This window comes from Pteropus alecto, unplaced genomic scaffold (assembly GCF_000325575.1).
Source record: "Pteropus alecto unplaced genomic scaffold, ASM32557v1 scaffold177, whole genome shotgun sequence".
NCBI classification, from domain to species: domain Eukaryota; kingdom Metazoa; phylum Chordata; class Mammalia; order Chiroptera; family Pteropodidae; genus Pteropus; species Pteropus alecto.
Genome location: NW_006442207.1, coordinates 1,935,594 through 1,960,314, shown reverse-complemented (window position 1 = coordinate 1,960,314; position 24,721 = coordinate 1,935,594). Strand labels below are relative to the sequence as shown.

The 24,721-nt window shown below is 34.9% G+C and overlaps 1 protein-coding gene and 2 pseudogenes across 1 annotated transcript in view; 2 read left to right on the top strand and 1 right to left on the bottom strand.

Annotated features, from left to right (window-relative positions):
- PDZD8 (PDZ domain containing 8) overlaps positions 1-24,721 on the bottom strand; it is a 66,553-nt gene that overhangs the window by 7,272 nt on the left and 34,560 nt on the right. The window contains exon 5 of the mRNA XM_015596311.2: positions 1,369-1,531. Coding sequence (XP_015451797.1) covers positions 1,369-1,531 — 163 coding nt within the window. The remainder of the gene's footprint in view (positions 1-1,368; positions 1,532-24,721) is intronic.
- LOC112470140 lies at positions 9,879-9,997 on the top strand (annotated as a pseudogene).
- LOC112470146 lies at positions 18,215-18,332 on the top strand (annotated as a pseudogene).

The window sequence follows — 24,721 nt, the reverse complement described above, 5'->3', positions numbered from 1 at the left end:
AAATGTTAGGAAGGGGTGACTTGTTTTTTCACTCTGCATACATTTATATTGCTTGATTTATTTTTGATAATACCACTGTGTAAAAACAAAAGCTTTTCAAAAAAGGACATGAAAAAAAATTTGATCCTGTAGATAAAACCAAAAAAGCATATGTGTAGAAACTAATACTAAATTGTGGTTTTTGGCTGAAAGAGAGTAACTGGTATGTGTACGTTAAACAACGATGTAACAGATGAGGTTTATTTCATGGCTTTGTTATCCTGTCTGTGGACCAAGAGCATCATCTGGAAACCTGTTAGAAATGCAGAATCTTAGGCCCCGCTCCAGATCTACTGAATCAGAATCCAAATTTTAACACCAAGTCCAAGTGATTGGAGTACACAATAACGTTTGAGAAGTGCTGTTTATGACATCATCAGAGAAATTTCCATGAGAAAATACTGACTTAGTTGGGCTTCTAGGTGTGTAACCAAATCATTTTTCTCATTTTACTGCCATGATGGATTTGAAACAAAGGCAGAGTTTCTTTGACATGTAAACCAAGGATAACTGCTCCTTGATTTAGGAACTGATTTACCTTGTTATTGTCTTAGCTGTGAGAGAATATACCACATTGCCTTTAAAAGCATAACTGTGATCAAACATGTATTTAAGAAATCGTTTAAATCTAGAATGGTGGGCCACATACTATAAGGGTCTGAAAAGGTTTGGACTTTTTTCTCACAGTGAGTCCTACTGCTAATTCATAAACATTCAAGCAAATAATCTGCCTATCAACAGAATTTTTGTTATTAATCCAATTAATGGGAAGGTAACACATTTTTCTGATAGTAATTTGGGCTGCACTCTGAATGACAGCTTAATAACAAATGGCTGGCCAGTCAGGGATAATATGGGGCCACCAATGTGGGACCATGGAGCAGCTTCAGGTGTGCCCTCTTAGACAAGTGCTATTAGTCTCTCTCCTGCTCGTTATCTAGTCCTAATTGATAGGGGTAGTAGTGTTAATACTATCAATTTTAGGTTCAGAGTAGAAATGGTGATGATCACACAGACAACTGCTGACTTTCCCTTTCTTTCACATTCAGTAAAAAAGCAGGATTAGAGGTAGGAAGGAAGGGAAAATTAGAGGGGTTATAGAAAACTGGTCTAAAGTTTTTTAAAGATTTATTCATTAGGACTAAAATGGCGTATGTATTTTAAATTAATTTTTAAGGCTTCCTTCAGATTTTTATAACAAAGTTATTACTTTCTTTGCATTATAAAAGTAACATGTGCTTATAAAAACAAGAAGAGAGAGCCAAACTCCCACATCTACTCCCTGGTTTCTCTGTAAATGTAAAGTATATTGCATATTAGCATAATTACCTCCAATAGCAATCAGTCGATCTCCTCGCTGAAGATCTGCAATTGCAGCAGGTGAGTTTGGGGCCACAGTCTCAACTATGACATGCCCAGCATACCCGTCAGTTGACTGGACAAGACGAACTGCAAGTCCAACACTCTGTAAATTCCCCTTTATTAATTCAACCTTTGATAAAGAGAAAAAAATGAAAATGGATTCAAAGGAGCGGAATAAGAAAACATTAGCACACTGAGAACACTACAGTTGATGCTGAATTATACCAAGGTGACTGTTATTACAAAGGAGGAAGGAAATCTTTACTGTAACAATATGAATTAACATGTGCTCTGACTGCACCTTTGGGTCATCAAAAAAACACTTTCTTCAGTGTTTCTTATTGAAGATACATGCTCACTGTGGAAATTTTGGAAATAAACAGAAAGGCAAAATGAAAACAACTCCTAATCATATTATCTAGAACTACACTATCAACAATCTAACACGAAATTGAGATCCTATTATGAATGGAAATATAATGGGAATAATCTATGTCATTAGATGTTCTTTGGAACCTCTGTTTTTTATGGTGTTCTGTTATTTATTTTTTTGTGGGGGGAGGCAAAGGAAAAGAGTTGACATTTATGTTTTATTAAGAGTTATCTTGTTAGTGAGATATCCTGTTCTAACTCATCAAGATCATTTTGTTTTCTATAAAAATGTCATCCAATTTATCAGAAGTATGTATCCCAGATTCATATATCTGTGATAAAAAAAAAATGCTGTCTGTATTCGAATCACTGATTTAAAAAAAAAGAATGCCACATCCCTCTGGTGACAAGAATTCAATCTCTGTTTATTGAGCTAAATTACAAATCAGTCTAATTGTATTATTCAGCCCACATTTCTCAGCTCTGTTCTTCAAGGTATCTCATGAGAGACTTTGCCAAACCAGCTAATATCTAAATATATCACTGTTTGTATTCCTTTATTATATAAATCCCATTTAAAAGCTAGAAATTCAATTCTTCCACCTAATGATGTTGGCAGGTAAAAAAAACAAAACAACAACAAAAAAACACCTTTATTGGAAGTTGTTCTTTCATATGAGTGTAGTAGATTTTGTAAAGTTGCTTTTAAATTAAGGAAAATCTTAATCATACTCAATGCGAAATGCAGTCAAGTTTTTGTTTACCTATAAGTTTACCAAAAAACCTCCAAAACAACCCTTTCAAAAATCATTTATGTTTAAACCTCTAAAAACATCTAATTCTTGCCTTATGATATAGTAAATAATCACCTTATAATGTTAAAAGTGTTTTTCAGTTAACAAAAGCCTTTAAAAACACATTCTCTCAAATCCACAAATATATTCTGAATATAAAGAGTGCCAAAGCTAAAATTTAGAATGTGAATTTTTCTGATATCAGACAGCTAATGGTAGCAAATGAATAAAAAACTAAATTATATGGGTCTGAGTAGTATAAATTTTAAAATCAACACTTGGAATATTTTTTGTGATATATTCTTCATTCTTAAAGTGGAATGGAAGGGATGGAGTTGAGATGAGAACTGAGGCTAGTATAGGTTTTTGGATAATTCAGTTTATTTTCTGCCTACCAATCATATTATTCCCTTTGATTTTCCTATTTCAAATGATCCTTGAAATATACATTCTAGATGGAAAAGAGAGAAGGTTTTCAGTAAGAATAATTAGTAAGGGCAAATACTAAATTATTTCCCTTTCTCCCCAATTTTTACCACCAATTATTACCAGTAAATGCTCTTAATTTCATACTTAAGCAGGCAACAGAACCTGGCACCATTTATTTTACTTCTTTCCTTGTTAGAGTATAAAAACACTTTTTAATTAAAAACCTACTGAAACAAAGCACTTAAAAATGACTATTCTCAAAAATTTTGTTATTTTAAAAATTTAAGGTTTACAAGACCATCCAAATGATACTGTGACTTTTGGAACAAAACTAACATCTCCACTGGGGCAAGACCATTTAAAAACAAGAATAGCCAAAAAATACACACTGGTTATATAATTCCCCTCCATACGCATATATCTGTATTTTAAAATTATAAGACTATTGTATATACCATACATTATAAAACATACACCATCAAAGAACTTTTTAAATGAGGAGGTAGAAATACATAGAAATAGAAATCCCAAATATTCTTCTTACAGCTGGCGGGGCATGTGGCATGTACTCCCTGAAATATGACATCATTGCCCAAGAGGTTTTGGTTTTTAAGACTATGGAAAATTAAAAATATACACAAAAGCACAGAGAATAGTTAAAATGAACCCTGTGGTAGGTTATAAAATACAGTCACAAATTACTCCTATCCTTTATGTATATCCCTTTGCAGTTATTACTTTACCAAACCTCCCATTAGAGATGTAACCTGTTTCTCCACTACTCTCTCAGAAACCAACATAACTAGAAACAATAAGCAAGGACACAGATGATCTGAACATCTGTGGAGCACTATACTTAACAATGGCAGAATACATTCTTTCCAAGTGCACATGGTAAATTCACCAGGATGTGCTAGGTCATAAAACAAGTGTTGGTAAATTTAAAAAGATGGAAATTCAAGGCATACTCTCTGAATGGAATTAAATTGGAAATCAATTAACAATAAGATAACTAGGAAAACCTGATCAAATATCTGGAAAGGAAAACAGCACAATTCTCAATAATTCACAGTCAAAGAAATCAGAAGGGAAATTTAAAATATTCTGACTGGAATGATAATGAAAATACAACCTATCAAAATTTGTGGGATGTGAACTAGTGTTTAGAGAGAATTTATAGCTTTAAAGGCTGATATTAGGGGAGAAAAAAAAATCTAAAATTAGTGATCTTCGTTCCTACCTTAAAAAATTAGAAACCCTAAAGAGCAGAAGTCAACAAAATAGGAAATAAAACAAATCATGAAAGCTGGTTTAATGGACTGATAAATAAAACTGAGAAGCCTCTAAGCTAGACTGATGAAGAAAAAAGAAAAAACATATTACCAAAATTAGTAAGAGGGGAATATTACTACAGAAGCTACTGACATTAATAAGGCAATATCACAGACATATTTCATGTCAATACATTTGACAACCTACATGAACTGGAAACATTGCTTTGAAAGATACATATGACAAAAACCGAGCCTGAAGACAGAAAATTTGAATACCCCACATATCAATTAAATACATCAAATTCAAAAACCTCCCCACAAAACAAACAAAACCGAGGTCTAGACTGCTTCATTGGTGAATTCTTAGGGAAGAAATGAAAACAATCTTACTTGGAATCTTTTAACAATAGAGAAGGAGGGAACACTTCGCAAATCATGTGTTACGGTCAACGTTACCCTAATTCCCAAATCCAGACAAACACAAAACAAGAAAGCAGAACTATAGTACCGTTTGAACATGGATGCAAAAATCTTAGCAAAATTTTAGGGAATTCAATCCAACAATATATAAAAAGGATAATAATCATAACCAAGTAGAGTTAATTCCAGGAATTCAAGGTTGATTCAAGCAGCCAGGAATCAATATAATTCATCATATTAAGAAAACAAAGGAGAGAACCATGTAGTATTTCAACAGCTGAAAAAAAAAATCCAATAACCATTCCTGATAACGCCCTTAGCAAACTAGAAATACAAGGGAACCTCCTAAACCTGATTATGGGCACCTACAAAATTCTGTAGGTAACATAAATACTCAAAGGTGAAAGATTCAATGTTTTCTCCCTAAGATCAGGAACAAAGCAAGAATTTCTACTCTTAACATTTCAATTCAATATTGTACTAGAGGGTATAGCCAAGGTAATAAAGTAAGAAAAAGAGTAAGCATAAAGATTAGAAAAGGAGGAGAAAAATGGTCTTTATTTGCAGATCCTATACATGGATAATCCCAAGAAATCTATAAAATAATTACTAGAATTAGTAAGTGAAATTAGGTCACAGACTACAAGGTTAATATACAAAAGACAAATGAGTCTATATTAGCAACAAATAATTAGAAAATTAAAGAAGAAACCAAATTAATTCACAATAACGGAATATTTAGGATTAAATTTAATGAAGGATGTGCAAGACCTATAAAAGTATGAAATATTGCAAAGGGAAATTAAAGGAGACCTAAATAGATGGAGAAAGATACCATATTCATGGATTGGAAAACTCACTATTTTTAAGATGCCAATTCCTCACAAATCTACAAATTCAATATGATCCCAATCAAAATCCTTTCAGGCCTTTGGGGAAGTAAAGAACCTAAAATAACCATATAACCTTAAATAGAACAAGGCTGGAGAGCTTATACTGCCAGATTCTAAGACTTACTATACAATGTTATCAAGTAACCAAGCCTGTGTGGTATTGGCCTAAGGGTAGACATATAAATTAATGGAACAAAATAGACAGTTCGGAAATAGACCCACGCTTATATGGTCAATTGATTTTTAACAAAGGTGCTAGACGAATTCCTGTAAGAAAAGATATGCTGAAACAACTGGATGTTTGAATGGGGAAAAAAATGGGAACCTAAACCCTTACCTCACTACATAAAGACTTACTTGGAAAGAAAAATGAGCCTAAACTTAAGGGCCAAAATTATTAAATGTATAGAATAAAAAATAAGAGAAAACCTCACTGAGTTAGGCAAAGATTTTTAAACAGGACACAAATAATATAATCTATATAATAAAAAAATTATAAAATGAATGTCATAAAATTAAAAACTTCTGCACTTCAAAAGACACATTAAGAAAGTGAAAAGACAAGCCACAGACTGGGAGAAAATATCTGCAAAACACTGATTTGGAAAAAGACTTTGTATCCATCAATATATAAAGAATTCTTACAACTAAGCAAGCAAAGAGGCTAACAACCAGATAAAATGTTCAAAATATTTGAATAGACAACTCACAAAAGAAGATATATGTATAAATGGCCAATAAGCATATTAAAAGATGTTTAATTAATCACTACAGAAACACATATTAAAACCACAATGAGCTGCTGCTGCTGCTATTACTACTACTGGATAGCACATAATACTAGAATGGCTAAAATTCAAGGCTGATACTAGCAAGTGTTGGTGAGGATATGAAGCAACTGAAACTGAAAATATAAAATGGTATGGCTACTTTGGAAAAATTTGACAATTTCTTATTAAGTTAAACATACCCTTAAAGTTAAACATACATTTACTGAAAACATGACCTAACAATCCTGTTTTTAGGTATTTTATCAAAAAGAAAAGAAAACATGTCAGCACAAAGATTTATATGCAAATATTCACAAAGTATCATTCATAAAAGAATTGGTCAATTGGTGAATTGATAATCAAACTTGTATATCCAAACGATGCAATGGAATATTACTCAGCAACAAAAATTAAACATTAATACATACAACAGAAAAATCTCAAAGACATGCTGAATAAAAGGAGTCAAACACAAAAGACTGTACACTCTATGATTCAATTTGTATGAAATTCTAAGAAAGGCAAAATTACAGTGACAGCAAATCAGTCCTTGTCAAGGGCTAGCAGTCAGGAGCTGGAGATTGAGGGCAAGCAGCACCAAGTTTTCAAGTGATGGAAATATTCTATATCTTGATTGGAGTTTAGGTCACATGACTATACAATTACCAAATTAACCAACTGTACACTAGTGAATTTGCTGCATTTAAATTATGCCTTAAATAAAACAAAAACAAAGAAAACCCTGAATATGCCATTTTTGTCTTAAGATACTTAAATATACAGATCATTGCTAATTCATTCAGATAGCCCCTGATTTTCCAATATACTTAATTTAATAAAACAACTTGAAATGAATTTAGATGGTCTTTAAGTCAATCAGGAAGGAGAGAACCATTTAGACAGTTTTTCCATTTAACTTAAGTCAAGCAAATGCATACTGACTTTTAACTACAGATAACTGGTATTACTAGACTGTAAATACAGGATTAAACCAGATATAATTATAAAAAAGAACAGTGTGCCTGAAAGAAAGAAACACTTGAAAATGTAACCCAAGTTTTTATTTTTATTTACTGTTAAATCAAGAAAGAATAAACTTAAGCATTTTTATCAAATACTTGCATGTAGTTAAACAAAAGCACTTACAATAAAGGGCAACAGTGTTCTGTCTCTCCAAGCCCCCCACTCCCATTGCCATAGCAACCACCTTTAAACTCTGTTTCTGTTTTTAGCTGTTATAGGGATTACTTTTCTCTAGGTAATACAAATTTTTTTAATATATCAAATTTTAGACAATCTGCTGACTTCCTATTCTAACAGACAAGGATGTCAGCCCATTCTCCTTTCCCCAAATTACAGTAGAATTACATCACTATTTTTAGTTCCCCTATAAACCTCTTTATAACTTTAATACCCTACACTCGTATTTCTTGTTTCGTCAATAGACAATATAGACAATATCCCCCTTGATATTAGGACTTCTATCTCTCCCTTCATCTTTTCTCTTTATACCTTCCACCTTCTAAACTCTACCATCAAAGTTGATAACTATTCATGTTCAAAGTATAATTAAGCTGTCAAAGTTGACTGATTCTAAAGGCTAAAAATGAGCAGTATTTACAATATTATGACTTTATATATAAATATTCATTGCAAAGCTGGGCATCATTATGTTTTCTATCTTGTATAGCCTTTTTTCTTTTGGAGGTTTTATTTTCTTTCAACGAAATAGCTTTCACTTTAAATGTAGGATTTATATAAGTACTACTTCTGCTATTAGTTCTTAAATTCATCTTCTATCCATTCGTTTACATATTAAATTATTTAGCACCAGATAAAGGGAAGTTTTATTTAATGCCCACCCTTACTCCTGCCAAAAGCAGCCAGTTAATAAATGTTGAAAGAATGATCGGATTAGAAAAATCACCTATTTATAACCATCCCCAAAGATAGAGGAACTGATTTAAAAACAAACAAACAAACAAACATAGACAACCAAATTTAATAATGTATGAATTTTGATGAGATCCTAGTTTAGAAAAAAACTACAAAAAAAACATTTATGGGACTTTGGGAGCATTTCAATATAGACTAAAAATTAGGTGAAATGAGGGAGATACTAATTTTCTTATGTGGGATAATGTTTTAAAGCCCTATCTTTAGAAGTTTCATACTGAAATATTTAGGGGTGAAAATCGGAATTTCTACAACAACCCTTGCCTATGACTTTAGGCAAATGTTAACTTTTCTGAACATCATTGGTAAAATGAGGTATCTATCTCAGATGTGGAGTTATGAAAAGGTTCAGTATTGATGATTATTATTACTAGTAAGACTTAGCACTAGTAGTCAAAAATAGGGATGGCAAAAGGAAATCTAAAAACCAGTTTGCTGTATATGAACTCAACATACAACTAGAGAAAAAAGGCAAACATAAAACAAACATCAACTCAGGACATTAGAATATTTAAACTATCTTATATCATTCAAAAATTAATTTTATAGGATCAAGCTTGAGAAGCTAAAATAATTTTGATTAAAAAAACTTTATTAGAAAAGACAAAGATGACGACTAACGTCAACATTTAATAGGAGACCAATGGCTAGAAGTATAATGAGCTCAAGCATGGTCTTAACTACAAAGAGTAGAAATTATGCCGATGGTGGTAAATACCCACTTTCCCACAAAACTGTAAGTTTTCATCCCTTTAGAAAGTTTCCTCTATGCGGTAGATTAAATTATGTATCAAATAAAAGGAAAAGGAAAAGGTCAAAAAAGGAACAGCAGGGAGAGAAAAACTGTATTTCTCACGGACAAATAAAAGCCTAGTAAACAAAAAGTCAACATGGAACAGTATTATATTGTCCTTTGGACTGATCATGAAATCTTTATTAAAAAAGAGAAAGGAGGGATGAAAGTGGAGGCAAAATGTCTGTGACAGGTATAGATTATGGATGGGAGGCCTTCAGTCAATCCCAGCAATCATCATGTAATAATGTTTCCTTTTTCACAAGAAGCCAATTGGATGTTTTTGAGTTCTATCAAAGTCTGGGTGCTCCTTTATTCTAAAAGCTACAATTAAGGAAAAGTTACATCTATCGAACTTTTCACTCGAAATCTTTGTAGACAGTGAAAATTTGCTTTTTATGTTTCTTTCAGAGAATGAGGAAAACTGGTCCCTCAGTGTCCCAAGTGATGATCAAGATTTCTGCTGCAGGGGACGGGGGAGGTAGGGAAGGTTAAAAGGGTCAGCTATTTGGTGATGGAAGGAAATCTAACTTTGGGTAGTGAACACGTAAGGCAATATATATATGACATACTGTTGAATTATACCTTTGAAACATTTGATTTTAATACTGTCACCCCAATACTTAATAAAAAAATAAAGGCCATAAAAGAAGATTTCTGCTGCAATAAATGGGGTCACATACCCCTTCCCTTTGAAACAGTCATCTGGTTACATCCATGGAATTTGCCTGGAAGTTTTAGGCCAAATCTTTCAAATCTAAATATGTGGCTATATTGTCTACGGCCATGCCACCCTGAACAAGCCCGATCCCGTCTGATCTCAGAAGCTAAGTAGGGTCAGGCCTGGTTAGTACTTGGATGGGAGGCCACCTAGGAAGACCAGGTGCTATAGGAATGAATGAATGAATGAATAAATACGTGGCTATATAAAGTATATAAACACGAGGGTCCTGAGACTGCTCAAACTACAAGGACCCCTACCTTCGTCACAGAGTGAGAGCATCATGGCCAGTATTTAAATATTACTTAGCTATATTTAAATATTACTTAGCATTAAGCTATATTCTAAGACTGAAGCACGATGTGCTATAAGACATGTATGAATACAATGTGATGGGGATTCCAGGGAGATGAAGACTGCCTCTGGGTGAGTGGTCTGGAGAAGGCTTCGTATAAGGGTATGGCATTTAGGTTGTATCTTAAAGCATGAGAATTCTATATGCTTATTAATGCTTGCCAAGTTCTCCCCCTCTCTGAGCCTATCTGCAACGCTCTAATCCTCAGATGATTAAAGTGGGAACAGCCTTGCTTATATAACACGGTTCAACTGCTCTGCCTCAGGAGATGGTCCAGGAGCATTCACCGACCCAAGCTGGACCAATCAGAGTTCCTTCCTAGATGGTGGGGATTCAGATTTAGAGATTCCTTATATGGAAGAAAGATAAATTAGCTATAGGCATCTGTGTATCTACTTCCAGACTGAGAAGTGGAGAAAGCCAGTCTACAGAGTGAGGAATAAAGCACCTAAACACCCAGGAGCAGAGAGGAGAGATGCCTCATAGTGGTTTTCTCTCTGGTTCCACTTTGCTTGTAAGGCTTGGCTGCACTCCTGCTAAAAGTTGCGCAGAACCTAACTCATGCAACCATGAACAGCGGTCGTGACGCCTGCCTGTGGTGTCCTGAAACACCACGGTATCCTCAGAATAAGTACCCCTTTTTTGCTTAAGTTAGTTTTTTAGTGGGTATCTGTTTCAAATACGTTCTAGCTTACCAGACATTGTGTTAGAGACTGTCACATACAATTTCTCATTAAGTTCAAAGTGCTGTATTATTTATTAAACTAGAAAGCTACAAATACATCACAAAGGTAGAATGTAAAGCATTTTCTCTGAAGCTCAGCTTGTGTCGACTGGCCTGAATTTTGCTGAAAACTAAAGGTAGCTTTCTGTTGGAGTAGAAATACTATTTCTAGTATTTTTTGGTATGACATACATAAAAAGGTTTATCAATTGTCAAGCATTTCTGACACACACTAAACAGCTATTACAAGAGCTGAACCATGAGTCAATACACACAAGATTGCAGACAGCCAGCATTTAACTTGACCGATAATGTCAGACGCAGGTTAAAAAAGTCTAGCTGTATGTGCATCTATCTTGTGGAGAGCAATTTAGTAAATACATCAAGATAACCTTTAAGAGCTCTCACACTCTGACATCCCTTTTAGCCTTTCTTGGACCCAGCTGGGATGCCTTATTTTCACCTGCGGGAAAAACAACACATTGATTTTTTAATCCCTTTCTAACGTGGATGTAGTTTTATACAAGGGATAAAAAGAGGATATATTTTAATAACACATCAATATATCTCTTTTACAAACTGTTTTCTCCTACACGAGCTTGTAACATTGAAGGGAAAAAGAGGAAGAAAGTAAGAGGATCACTGAGAGAAATTAACCAGTTATACTTTTGAGCATTCTTTCATTAAGTAAGTTTCTGAAAAAGACATCTTGAGGACTATTTCCCAGCTTTTCTGGTTGAGTAGTGGGGCAGGGAAGGGAGAAATGAAACGACAATCTGTAACATATTACCTGACGCCACTATAAAACTGAACTTTTAACAGCAGGCTTTTAAATGCAGGGAACCATTCCCAGCCTTCCGGGCCCATAATGTAAATCAATACCTATTCTATCAGAATTCTCAAATTATAATAAAAAAAAATGTCCATGACTTTCAGACACATTGTTGTACTCTGTAATTCCTCTCCCCAAAATAAAATGGTGGTAACATTTTCAGAAAATTAGGCTGACCTAAGAAACACATTTTAATGTAATCTATAGCAAAGCTACTAAGAAAAAAAAGTAATAGATAAAGAAAAGTAATGGATAGACATGAACTGATTGATTCACTCACTGACTCAAACGCTTAGGCACAGTGTGCTGGGTCTCAGAGGCAGAGCTGTGAAAATCACATTCGAGCTTCTCCGGCCTCGTGTAAGCAGGAGGGAGGCATGAACAAATAATTGCAATACTTGTGTGTGATTTAATAAGAGTCATCTAACATTTAGAGAGCAGAGAAGATACTCCTAAAAAAGTAAATTTAGTATGACACTTGAAGGATAAGTAGGAGTTTGCCAGGACAGGTCAGAAGTAGAGGGAATATATCTAACCAAGAGGGCAGTGGGTTTGAAGGGAGGAGGTAAGAACTAGCATGATATATTTGGAGAACTAAAGAAAGTTCGGTATCACAAAACTCTTTGATAAATTCAGTCTTTGTGAAGAGAGAGAGAATCTAGAGAGAATCTTAGTTGATTAAACTTAAAAGGGCTTTCAAAAGAAAATGTATAATGTCAATCCCACTACTACTTTCCTGCCCAAGATGGTCCAAGTTAATAAATGGTGACTGTGGTATAAACAGCATTTGAATGTGCTAATTAATGCTATGTGACTGGAAACTTGAATACATACAATATTTAATCCTCGCTGATCCATTTATGCCCTTTAAAAAAAGGTCACAGTTTCATGAATATTAGCATAAGAGGAATGTTTTTTCTCTTTAAAAAAAAAAAAACCTTAGAAGTCAAATGTTTAAAAATGTTTTTCAAATTGCTTTAAATTTTGACTGCTTGCTGTAAAATACACCATTTATAAAACTTTCATTGATACACATATTTGTAAACCATTGAGTGCTTCTCTTTTCATAGGATACTTCTACATTATCCATATTCCCAAAGCTCAAGTTCTCTAAACCTAAAACACACATCCATAAAGCACAAACCCAGGGAGTCTACAAATAGACTTCTCCTATGAATACATTTATTTGCCCAGATTGACCCCAAACGGACATCAGTTATGGAAGACAATGCCTAAGTTCTGAATACCTAAACACAATGGACAAAATGGCGAGTAGTACAGAAAGAGGTCTGACTTGGGCAGTGCAAGGGTTAGCTCTAAGTTCCTGGGCAAGCGCAGCCCAGCCTTGCTGCCTGCCCAGCCTCAGGGCCAGCATCTAAGGGGAAAGGTCTCTGGACCACTTCTTTCCTACCTATTGGAGCAGACTGAAACCCAGTTCCCCTTTCTCCCTTCCTTCCTTTCCAGTGCAGTGGATGAGGGCCCCGAGCCAGCCACCATAGACCCAGGACAACAAGATTAAATGGGAAAGAGAAATTACACTTAACACTGCTCTTTTCAAGGGGCCCAATACTGGGGTGACTTCAGGACAGTGATGGCCTGGAACAACAGAAGAGCTTCCTATAGCTTTCTTTTTTGAGAAGCATGGTGACATGAGATAGCTAAGTGACAAACAGTATTTGACTCTAGAAGAGGGGAGCCTTGAAGTTCAATCTCCACCATTAGCCATTTTTTGGAAGGCCATTTCTAACACTGTACTGCACTGAATCTCCAGTGGTTTTGTTGCCTACATTTAAAAAAAATGTAAAATTTACTCTTTCAGTTATAATGGGTTTTTGTAGACTGGCTAAGGAACCTATACAGACACAGTTTATGTGGGAAACTCCATGTTTCTGTCAAGCCAACACCTCTACCCTTTCTTCCTCCTCCAGGTATCTTTTCGGACCAGTTCCCTAGCTTCACCTACTTTGTCATAGGTTACAGAGATTCGGCCTTCTTTCTCCTTCTTTTTAAAAACCACCACCACCTAGGGTTCCTAATTCTTACACACTATTCTTGTTGAATAGTGTGCTTCGCTGGGGTAATAAGAATTCTCTAGCTGCATAAACATCCTATGCAGGGGTAGAATTCGAGTAATTAGTACAGAGATTCTAAAAACAATTAGCTTATAAATTGAAGTTTTCAAAAATACATGCCTGAAAGTAGAACTATTTGTTTATATCAACCAAATACCCCAGATATCCTGGGATTATTCAAATTTTAAAATGCTCTTCAAAAACCATTCTATTAATATGGCATCCAAACATTTGTCAGCAAGCCACTTGGGTTTATAAAATTTGGTCGCTGTGTTTATGAGAATATGATACAGCTCTTCTGGTCAAAGTAACAAAAACTACATGCTAAGGATTTCTAGAAGGTGACTAAAAAATCATCGTTTTTGATGGGCCATTGTACAGATCACCTTTATTTGGCTTGCTGTGGAACTTCGCAAATAAATTCTAAATATCAAGGACCCAGGCAATTATGACTAGTGCATTAAAAATTTATTCCCAAACTCTGAATAACAATCGAGAGGTTAAGATTTCTGAAACTAGAACAACTCTTATGTTAAATAAGTTATTGCGCTGTTGCAAAGGGAACTTCTATGTATCTCATGTTCGGCACAGAATGTATTAGAGGTGTAACTTTCTGGTCTTTTCATCGAACACTAGATGTTGGATCAATTTGCTTACGGTTACAGGTCACAAATTACTGCCAGGCTAGGGACCAACAGCTTACTGTCCATCTCAGAAGCAGCAACAAACAAGGCTGTTGAAGATCTGGAGCCAGATTTCATAAATTAAACCCATCACGTTTAAAAATCACAACCATATTGATGATCCTACTACCTCCATTAGCGCCACACTAAACTCTGAAAGAAGCATGTTTTTGTTCATATTCATTCTCTCCCCTCCTCCTTCTGCTCTTTCTCTTTCTTTCCTACACACACACACACACACACACACACTTGAGTGTGAAGTAACATTTAGCTCAATTCTGAAATGAATAAGTTAGAACTATACTAATATTACTCAATTTCTGCTTATAAAGCATGTTTCAATAAATTATAATTCTAAAAAGTTAATAAAACAATTTCTAGGTTCTAGAATGAAAAAGGAAAAACATATAAAGGAAAGAAAATACGTAGTCTCTGATGGGTCAGTCATTCTGTACCAATCTAACCCACTTTTAAGCACAGGCAGCTTTAAAAGCACAGAAGAGGTAAGCTGAAACATTTCATGGGACCCTCAACCACTAGGTAAGTATATATTGTTGCTTCCAAGGACTCAACTAAAGTCTCAGTCATCTTCCATTCAGGTCCCTCACTCTAAAAGAAAAAAAGGAGATAACTGTGTTTATTAGCTATCTTCTTTGAAACTGTCTTGTATCAGCAAAGAAGACTCAATTTGGATGTACATGCCTTTTTTACAGAAAGTATGACTCTTGAAACACATATGGCAAAGGTCTTGTTTTTATTTCTTGGTATAAAAGTAACACCCACAGAAAATTTCAAAGATCTGTCATTAAAGTTTAACCAATTCATAAAGGTTTAAATCGGAACAGTTCTTAAACTCAACTTGTAAGCCAGATGATTAAAAAAGAATCTGTCAGGTAAAGAGAAGTGCTACTACTGAAGTAAATTTTCATGCCCCTGTCCCAAATGATGACAAAAAGTTATACTCTTTAAAAAAAAGGTCTTAAAGAGACTTATTTAAATAGTACATATTGAATAAATCTTAAATTCTCTCACATGGGTTTTACATGTAAACATTTTCTTTGCCAGCAGAATGCTTATATTTTCACCTCTTACTGAATAGTTTTTAAAAAGAAAAACTTCACTGAAATCAGCCCCTCCTCAACACTAGGGCAGATGAGAAATTCTTCTTTGAAGAAAAATTGCAAGGTCTGGGGTGGTTTATATTCAGTGCTGGGTGTGAATACTGGCTCTAATATTTACTAGTTTTGTGATCTCAAGTGATTTAGCCTCCATCTCATTTGTAAAAAGGGGGTACTGATAGCTACCAACTGTGTTGTCAGAGTACACAAAATTATGGGAATAAACATCTAGCATAATCCGGGCACTTCCATTCTCTCTCCTCAGGTTAGGAAGACTTCTTTCTGGGGTAAAGTGAGGCCCCTCTATCTTCAGAACAGAATGCCAGGTTGGCCATCTGATAACCTGGTTTCTAAGGAAACTGGATGGTAATTAAGACTGTATGTATCTTTTGCTTGCCTTGTCTGAGAGACAACAAAGATCTAGAAATATGCTGAAAAAGTAAACTTGTACATTATACAAATACAACTGACCTAAGAGATCTAAAGAATAAAAATGATACTTTGCCCAAGTTCAAAGATTTTTAGAAAAGTAATCACATCCAAATGATTATCTGGCAATACACTTAGGTTTCTTCTCTCTTTTAAATCTAATTGAAGTCTCCACTAATGTTTTGATTCAAAACTAATTCTACATAGCCATTCCAGTGAAATAAAAAGCTCTGAAAAGTATGCAAAGTCTGAGGTTGTTATGGAAACAACAGAGTGGAATACTCTTGCCCTTAATTCCTTTGTCAAATAGAAACAGCTCTCATTCTGAATCACCAAGTCAACTCTCAGCTTCATATATTATAACTATACTGTTGCAGGGTGATTTACATCTTACTAAAAGGAATTGTGAAAGCCTTAGAGACAGATTGGTTTTTTATAACTTTTTATCTTAAAATAATTTCAAACTTACAGAAAAGTTGCAAAAATAGCACAAAGGATTTCCATTTATCCTGAATCCTGATTTCTCAATTGTTAACATTTTTTTCTGAACCATCTGAAAATGAGTTGCAGGCATGATTCCTTCTTACCCTTAAATATTTAAGTATTTTCTAACAAGGACATTTGCTTTTATAATCACAGTACAATTATCAAAGTCAGAAAACTAACATTGATACAAAACAATTACCTAATCTACAAACTTTATTCTAGCTGGATGCAATTTTAAAATATGTACCAATTATTTTTGTATAATCATTGATAAAGGAATCACTTAGATAGGAGGTCAGCAAACTACAGCTTGTAGGCTGTTTTTAAAGAAGTTTTATTGGAAAACAACTATGCTCGTTTGTTTATTGTCTGTGGCTGCTTTACAAGTTAAAACAGCAGAGTTGAGTAATTGTGACAGTGACTGTCTGGCCCACAAACCCTAAAATATTAACTACAAAAAGTGTGCCAAACCATGACTTAAAGATAAATGTGTATGAACATATAAAGACATTATAGATTATTATATAACATCAAAAAACTGCAAAAAGTCTAAATGTTCATAAAAAAGTAGTTGGTTAAATAAACTATGCTACATAATGGAATATCATGCATACATAAAAATAATGACATGTGTATATGGAGATAAAAATATGCCTTCAGTATATGGTTAAGTAGGAAAAAAGTCAGGTTATAAAATACACGATGCCATTTTATATTCTTTAAAGAGCCTTAAACATACCCTGTGAATTGTGTCTGTGTTTATAAAGTAGTGGAATTATGGTTGACTTCTGCAATTTTCTTTACAGCTTTCTGATTTTTTTAAGTGGGCAAAAATTATATAGCTTACACCAATTTCCAAACATATCACTTATTTTATAGAAATTGTTAATTTTATTGTTCAAATATGCAAGTTTCCTCAATTTTCAAATGAAATCATCATAAAAATTAACACATTGCTTCATACCTACTTTCTTATGCTCAGTGGTTTCCTACTTAGACTGCTAATATTCTCAGTGTTGATTAATTTATGGGAGGGAGTTCATACATCATTCATTTAGAAAACTAGCCATCTGTCCATACTCTTAAGAATCACTTGATCACCTGATAACCTTTAAAGAAATATAATGAATTACCCAGAAAGTCTTATTTACAATGATTAATAAAACCTTCTTATCTCTTCAAGTATAGGACATACTGTTTATATAAAACAGCTTTCAAATATAACCACCTATTTGTCTAGTACAATTCAATATCAGTGTAAATCAACATGCTTACAAATGGGAAACACAGCTGTCCCCAAATCCACTTTAAACTCTATTCGTGTTCAATATTTATGTGGAGAAATATTTAACGCTTTATGGAAAAAGACTGATTTAATAGGACATATGAATTAAGTGTTACTGCTACCCATTCCATTTCCATGTTTGAAGATAATAACAAAAATTTCAACCTAGTTTTACTTTAGCCTACTCATTTTAAAGTGCTTTCAGTTAGTAAACAGAACTACACATTTATAGTGAAATGCAAAGGTGAATGCTAGAGATCTCAAACAGTTTAGTACCATGAGCGACTCTTTAAATATTCTAAAACCATGTTACTAATTATAGCTACCTAGACTTTTTTTCTACCCTATGACATTAACATTCTTTATTCCTAAGAAGTTCTTAATTTATCTTAAATCTTCCTGAAATTGTCTATGGCCATGCCACCCTGAACATGTCCGATCTTGTCTGATCTCAGAAGCTAATAGGGTCGGGCCTGGTTAGTACTTGGATGGGAGACCACCTAGGAAGACCAGGTGCTGTAGGCATTAAAAAATAAATAAAATCTTCCTGAAATTTAAATGTTTGTTGATGATTTTTCCTTAGCTGAGATGGGCAGTAGCTAGATGATCTCTGTCCTTCTTATAAAAGCCCTTAATAAACTTGCTGATGTGCTTAAAGGTCACTATTTGTTTTGTTTAAAAAAAAAAACAACAACACTATCCCAAGCTATTCCCCTGTCCCCCTTACCCTGTTACAGGAAGGATTTAAAAGGGAGTGGAGCAGGAGATTTCTAAGAATATACAAAATATCAGATAGCACTAAAAATACAGAAGCAAAAGAGGTGGCATTTAGGTCAAGTTCAATAATTATAGTCACTACTATAGTTACTATGTACCAGATACTGTGTGCTAAGGAATTTGCAGACATTTAACCCTTACACTATTACTATTATCTCTATTTTAGAGATAAATTAACTTGTTCGTAAGCAAAGAACTAGAGTGGAAGAACCAGTATTTGAACCCACAATTCATGGAGATGATACAGCATTAAGAATACCAGCCCTGGAGTCACACTGCCTGGGTTTGCAGACTGTCTTTACCACCAGCAAGCTGGGTGATCTGGGTAAGTTACTTTCTCTTTGTGTCTCGGTTTTCTCGCATATAAAATGGTGATGATAATAGGGTTCTTATGCCTATTCTCATGGGTTTGTTATGAGAATTAAATGGTGAATGCATACAAAGTCTTAAAATCATGACTGGCACAGAAAATTGCTCATATCTGGTTACTGCTCCCAACTTCCACTGGACTGAATACATTTGGGTGGAGAGTTGTATACTGCTACAGGATCTCCGATAACACCTCTTTCCTAAATTGTTTCCTAGTTCTGCATCCTGCATCTGAGTGTATGACTCAGAAAATGAGCTATCTAGCTAAGTGGGTTTCTATGGGAAGGTGCTACTGTGCCTTGAATAGGATTTTTCCATTCATGACAAGGTATGGACTGAATGAATCATCTTTACTTGGATCACAGAAAACTGGAGATCCTGAGAAATATAATCCCAAAAGAATGTTTTAGTTTTATTAACATCATTGCCTTAACTTGTTCTCAAAAGCTTTTAAAATAGCTTCTTACTACTTCAGTAAGAAACCATTCTGCTTTTATTTTATCTCAAAAAAGAGATCTATAGAGCATATACACCAAATAAAGTTAAAACTAAATAAAAGCACTGAAAATATAAAAACAAAAACAAAAAACAGTAGATCAAAGCAGCATATGAAAAAATATCCCTCTCTGGACTATCTGTGATAATCATTGCACCTCAAAGCCAAACAGGTCCAGAATGAGATCTTCTTTCTCCTCTTCTTGCTCCCTCCTCGTGGTTCCAGTCTTCTTGGCTTCCTCTCTCTCTCTCTCCAAACCCGCCCCCTCCATTTCCAAGCCACGCTGATTCTATTTTCTATTTTCATTGCCATCATCCTGGTCCAGACTTTCATGACACCACACCTCTATTATTCCAAGTCTTTCCCTCATCGAATCATCCTTGGCTTTACCCATTTGCTGCAAGATTTGGTAAACATATTATTTACTACTTATATGCCAGGTACGGTGCAAGACATTTTAAGAATCTCATTTATTCCTCATACAATCATGTAAAGCATTATTAGTCCCATTTTATAGAGGCATGAAGCACTGTACTTGTGGATGAGATGGGTGTGGGAATTTTGACTAAGCTCATGCTGCCAATAAGCAACCCAGCTAAGACTCAGATTCAGAGCCAAATCTGTCCCAAGCAGGATTCTGACGAGATCACTTTCATTCTAAAAGCCTCCACAACTCCTACTGTCTTGGAGAGTAACAGCCAAATTTCTTAGCCTGGTATTTAAAGCACTTCGGTAACATGATCCAACCCTCTTATTGTTTTGCATAATCTTCCTACACTACCATGTTGTTTAACCAACCTGGACAACTCATTGTAATCTAAACATACTCAGTCTCCCTCTTTCTTTGGGTTTACCCCATATCTTCCACCTTGAAACATCCTCCCTACCATCTCAATATCCTACATATACTGTGAGGTTTGGCTCCTTACCATTCTTTTAAGAAAACCAAGAAAGAATATGTTATCTCCCCTTCATCAGAATCTCAGTGTACTTTATTCTGAAACTCTCTTAGAGCATTCACATGCTTATAGTAATACTGATGCTCATTGCACTGTTGATTATATTTCCTCACTGCTTATTTTCCATATACACATAATAGGACCATATACACATTGCCTTAAACCAACTCGGTTTCTCCTTTCTCATCCATAATCACAATGCCTTGCATTGATATGATTTGGAGAGTTGATGTTTCTATAGTTTAACCTAAGTTCCTACTCTTTTCACAGTGTTTCACAATCATATTAAACACACTTAGAAAATATGGGACAGAGAACTGCATCCCTCATTTTTAACTAAGATGAACTTTAAGAGTGGAAATACTGCACAGGATTTACAACTGAAGCTCAAGGCATTTAGTTTACTTAAGAAGCCAAAGTATAGAACATTACATGTGGTTAAAATTTCATTGCATCCCCACTGTATTCGCAAATATTATCAAATTGAACTAAACCAGAGTTTTCATAAAAACTGACATTTTCAAAAAAAGCTTTATTTGCTTTAATCTTTCTCTTCCTTTGAGAAGATTAAGACTGTAAATGGCAAATGGTTAAATAGAAGCACCAAAATGCTATCTGCAAGGCATCTGGCCTTAAACAAACGCACCAAAATGCCAACTCTGAAGCATCTCCATAATGTATCTCTCTCAGATGTTCTTACTTAAAATTACAGTTCTTTAGGGAGCTCTTTTAGACTCTTTGTATGTATATTCAACAATTTGTGGATAGAAGTCATTCAGCAAGACTTCCAAAACTCTCCAAAACAAAAGAGAAGTTTCAGGTCATATAGTCATTTTATTTAGGCTATTCTGAACTACACACTTAAGAGCGAGCTCTTTTGATGTTTTAAATAATGCCATCATACCATTACGTACCATATTTGTAAACTAAAATCCTCACTCTAAAAACCAGATTTTTTATGGAAGGTATACTGAACAGTAAATCTCATTCTGTGGACTTCCTCAACCTAAACATTTTATTTGGTTAAGACATACTTCAGAGATAGCTTGAAGGGGAAAAAAAAGAGACAGAAATGTGACTAAGTCATGATGAAACCTGAAGTTCTGGAAGAAAAAGGGTTGAGAGTAAATGGAAGCTTATGGCCAGACAGCCAGCTTCGGCCTTCCCCGAAAAATTGACTGAACAACCACTAAATGCCAAGTGCTGTGAGCCAAAACGGTCATGGCATATGCTGTAAAGGAAAATACTGGTGGAAATAACACTGACCAAATTTTCATAGAAATATAAATGTGAATTCTCTACTGTGATAAGTATTACCAAAGAATTTCATGCTCATTAGGGAAGGTTTCCCAGAGGAATGATGATTGGTTGGTGAATCAGTCAGGATCTGATAGGGAAACAGGGAACATTTAAGTATTTGAAACAGAGAGACTTGAAAACAGAGAAATGGCTACTTAGGACTGAGAGCCAAAGAGGACAGCTGAACATGACCGATCTTACTATGAAGACCTTTCCATTCAAATCCCAGTGCCCTACAGTTTGAGTTCTCCTTGCCTCTCCTCTAAAATGCTTCCACACTTACTACTCCCAAACTACCTCTTAATTATGAGAATACCATTCACTGTCTAGTTTTTGTTAGAGGTAGTGGGATTTGATGAGACAAGTATAGATCCTATAGGCAGAAAACTCTGGCTCCTTGTATATTGGAAAAGAACTTCATAGACTCTAAAGTATTACATGTTACATATTTGGTTCCCACGTCTCTTTTTGTACACGGACAGCAGTTCTTAGAAAGCAGGCATCATCTCCTCAAATGTCTCTTTAATTGTAAGGGTGTGTTTTAAAAAACTGAAGGAAGCCTGACATAAATTATTTCTCTCTCAGAATCAGATCCTTTCAAAAAACAAGGTTTTCATAGGGAAGCAGCAGTGGAGAGAGAGAAAAGTGCCACACAAGTGCCACACAAATAGAAAATACAGTCCTGAATCCAGGAGGTGAATTTTTCTGACTTCATAATTTGAGGCATGGCTGACCTATCTAAAGCTCTTCTTACAGCACTTTGAAAGGAATGTTCTTCACAGATTTACTACTTCTTATTTTTTAGGCAGACCTGAAATATCATGACATCTCTTAATGTTTTCTCCCAGTTCCCCCTGGTATCTGCATATTGGGCTGCAAAAGACATGAAGTGCTTCTGCTTCTATTTATACTGAACACATGACTGTCCCATTGTCTCTCTTCTGCTCATCTACCGTGTATATTTGAGGGACCAGAATTCCTTTCTAATTCCTTCTTCATTTCAAAACAGGAAAAAATTCATATTCTTCCTTCTTCTTTGATAGTGACATATTTATGCCAATGTACCGACTTGACGGTTCCTTAGATTTTTAACCTCTCCCAAATTATAGAAGGAAAGACTTGGTCTCCTATGAAGAACAATTACTATCAAGTGTCTGAGTGCTGGAAGGAGAGGGAGTAGGTTCAGCATCAGAAAATGAATATTAAAAAGCTTGTTTTTAGAATTAAAACCCCTTTCATCCTTTTATTAGAATGAAGAACAAGGGAGAGAGCTCGACAGAACAGCCGGGTGTCTCCTGGCGCCACTGCCCTTCTCTACTGCAGAGCACCCGCATTCAGAGGTTCCACGGCTCATTTTCAAAGTGCCTTCTCTTCTCCCCAGATGGCCTCGAGCATTCCAGGTTGCCCAAAGAATAAATTTGTTTGAAGGACGAAGTGACAGTGCAAATAAATGATAAAAGAGATGGCATGAATGGCACAGGCAGGATAGGTGAAACAGAGAGAGGGAAGGACAAAAGAACATTTACTCGTAACCTATTTTATGTCTGGAACTAAAGGTAAAGCAAGTGGGTGGTCACCGGTAAGGGAACTCCAATTCTGGGAGTGTAACACTCAGGATCTCTCTCTTTAAAACTGTGTTTATGTGACATTTATGTGACCTGTTTGCTTTACCATGCACACAATAATGATTATGCATGCTTTAATATGTGTAATATGACAGATTAATTTTACTGTGAATTTTATTTGATAAGCACTATAAATTCTAGAGATATTAGTTGTTTTTATACTTTCTTACTGAAATATCATGACCTGAAACTTTTTAAAATCTGAAAACTCCTTAAATTTGTTCGTTAGTGAAAAGGAAGCAAACTATCATCACCAAACTTGCATATTACTGAAAATAAACTGCCTTGCCTCTTTTGGTGTAGGTGAATGTATTTTTAGTATTGATTTTGTCATCTCTTGCAAGATGATCCTCTAATTTTTGTTTAAACCTAATATCTAATTTATTTGCACCTGAGCGGTCACATTTTATTTGATGTTCATGTGGAATCTTTCCTTATTTATTACTTTTAAAGAACACCACCACAAAGTGCCTCATTTATCCGATGGGCTCTTTTATTTTGCAACAGAGATAACAAGCACAGCACTGACCTGAGTGTCTGATTTTGTTCCAAACTTGCCTTGGATCTCTAATAAGGTAGAAAACAGGCTTTATGAAGGCTATTTGCTATTCTTTTAAATTATTCCCTGACATCCCAATTTAAGAAAAATTCCCTCTAACACAAAAAGTCATCAGGTGGATTTCAATTTTTTCTTATGGCAAGACTGGCTACCTAAAAAATATTCATAATCCTTTTTCTTTACCTTCTACAAAGGCTGAAAAACTAAAATGATTCTTCATACTTCCTTGCTGCTAGGGAAGGCCATGTGACTCAGTTCTAGCCAATGAGATATAAGTGGAAATCCCTGGGAGGAGCTTCCAGGAAAGCATTTAAAAAGGACAAAACCTGGCTGACATGTGAATTTGGCAGGCCTTAGACTGCACCCTTTTTCTTGGAAGGTGAATACTGAGGGAGACATTCGACATCTTTCAACCATAAGGACAAAAACCCTACACTAAGGATGATGGAGGAAGTCAGTAAGAGCTAGGCTCCTTGATTACATTATTGCTGAACTGCCATAGTAACTGAGGGCTTATCACATAAGACAAATAAGTCTCTTTTTTGCTTAAGCCACATTCATTACATTTCCTGATACTTGCAGCTAATGTATTACATCTGTTCCATCTCCACCCCCAACATTTGTGCAAGTACTATGAATCTAAAGCTTTCCTATTCTTGATCTTACCCTATTAATGGCATATGGTATATTATAATGCTTTAAAAACTCAAAGGCACATTTGAAATATAGAAGGAATCAAGTTTCTTTCATTCTGCATATTTGCTGAAGTTAGACTAACTGAAAAATATCAACATTTAAAAACTGATTTAAATCTGAAGATTGTATTTATA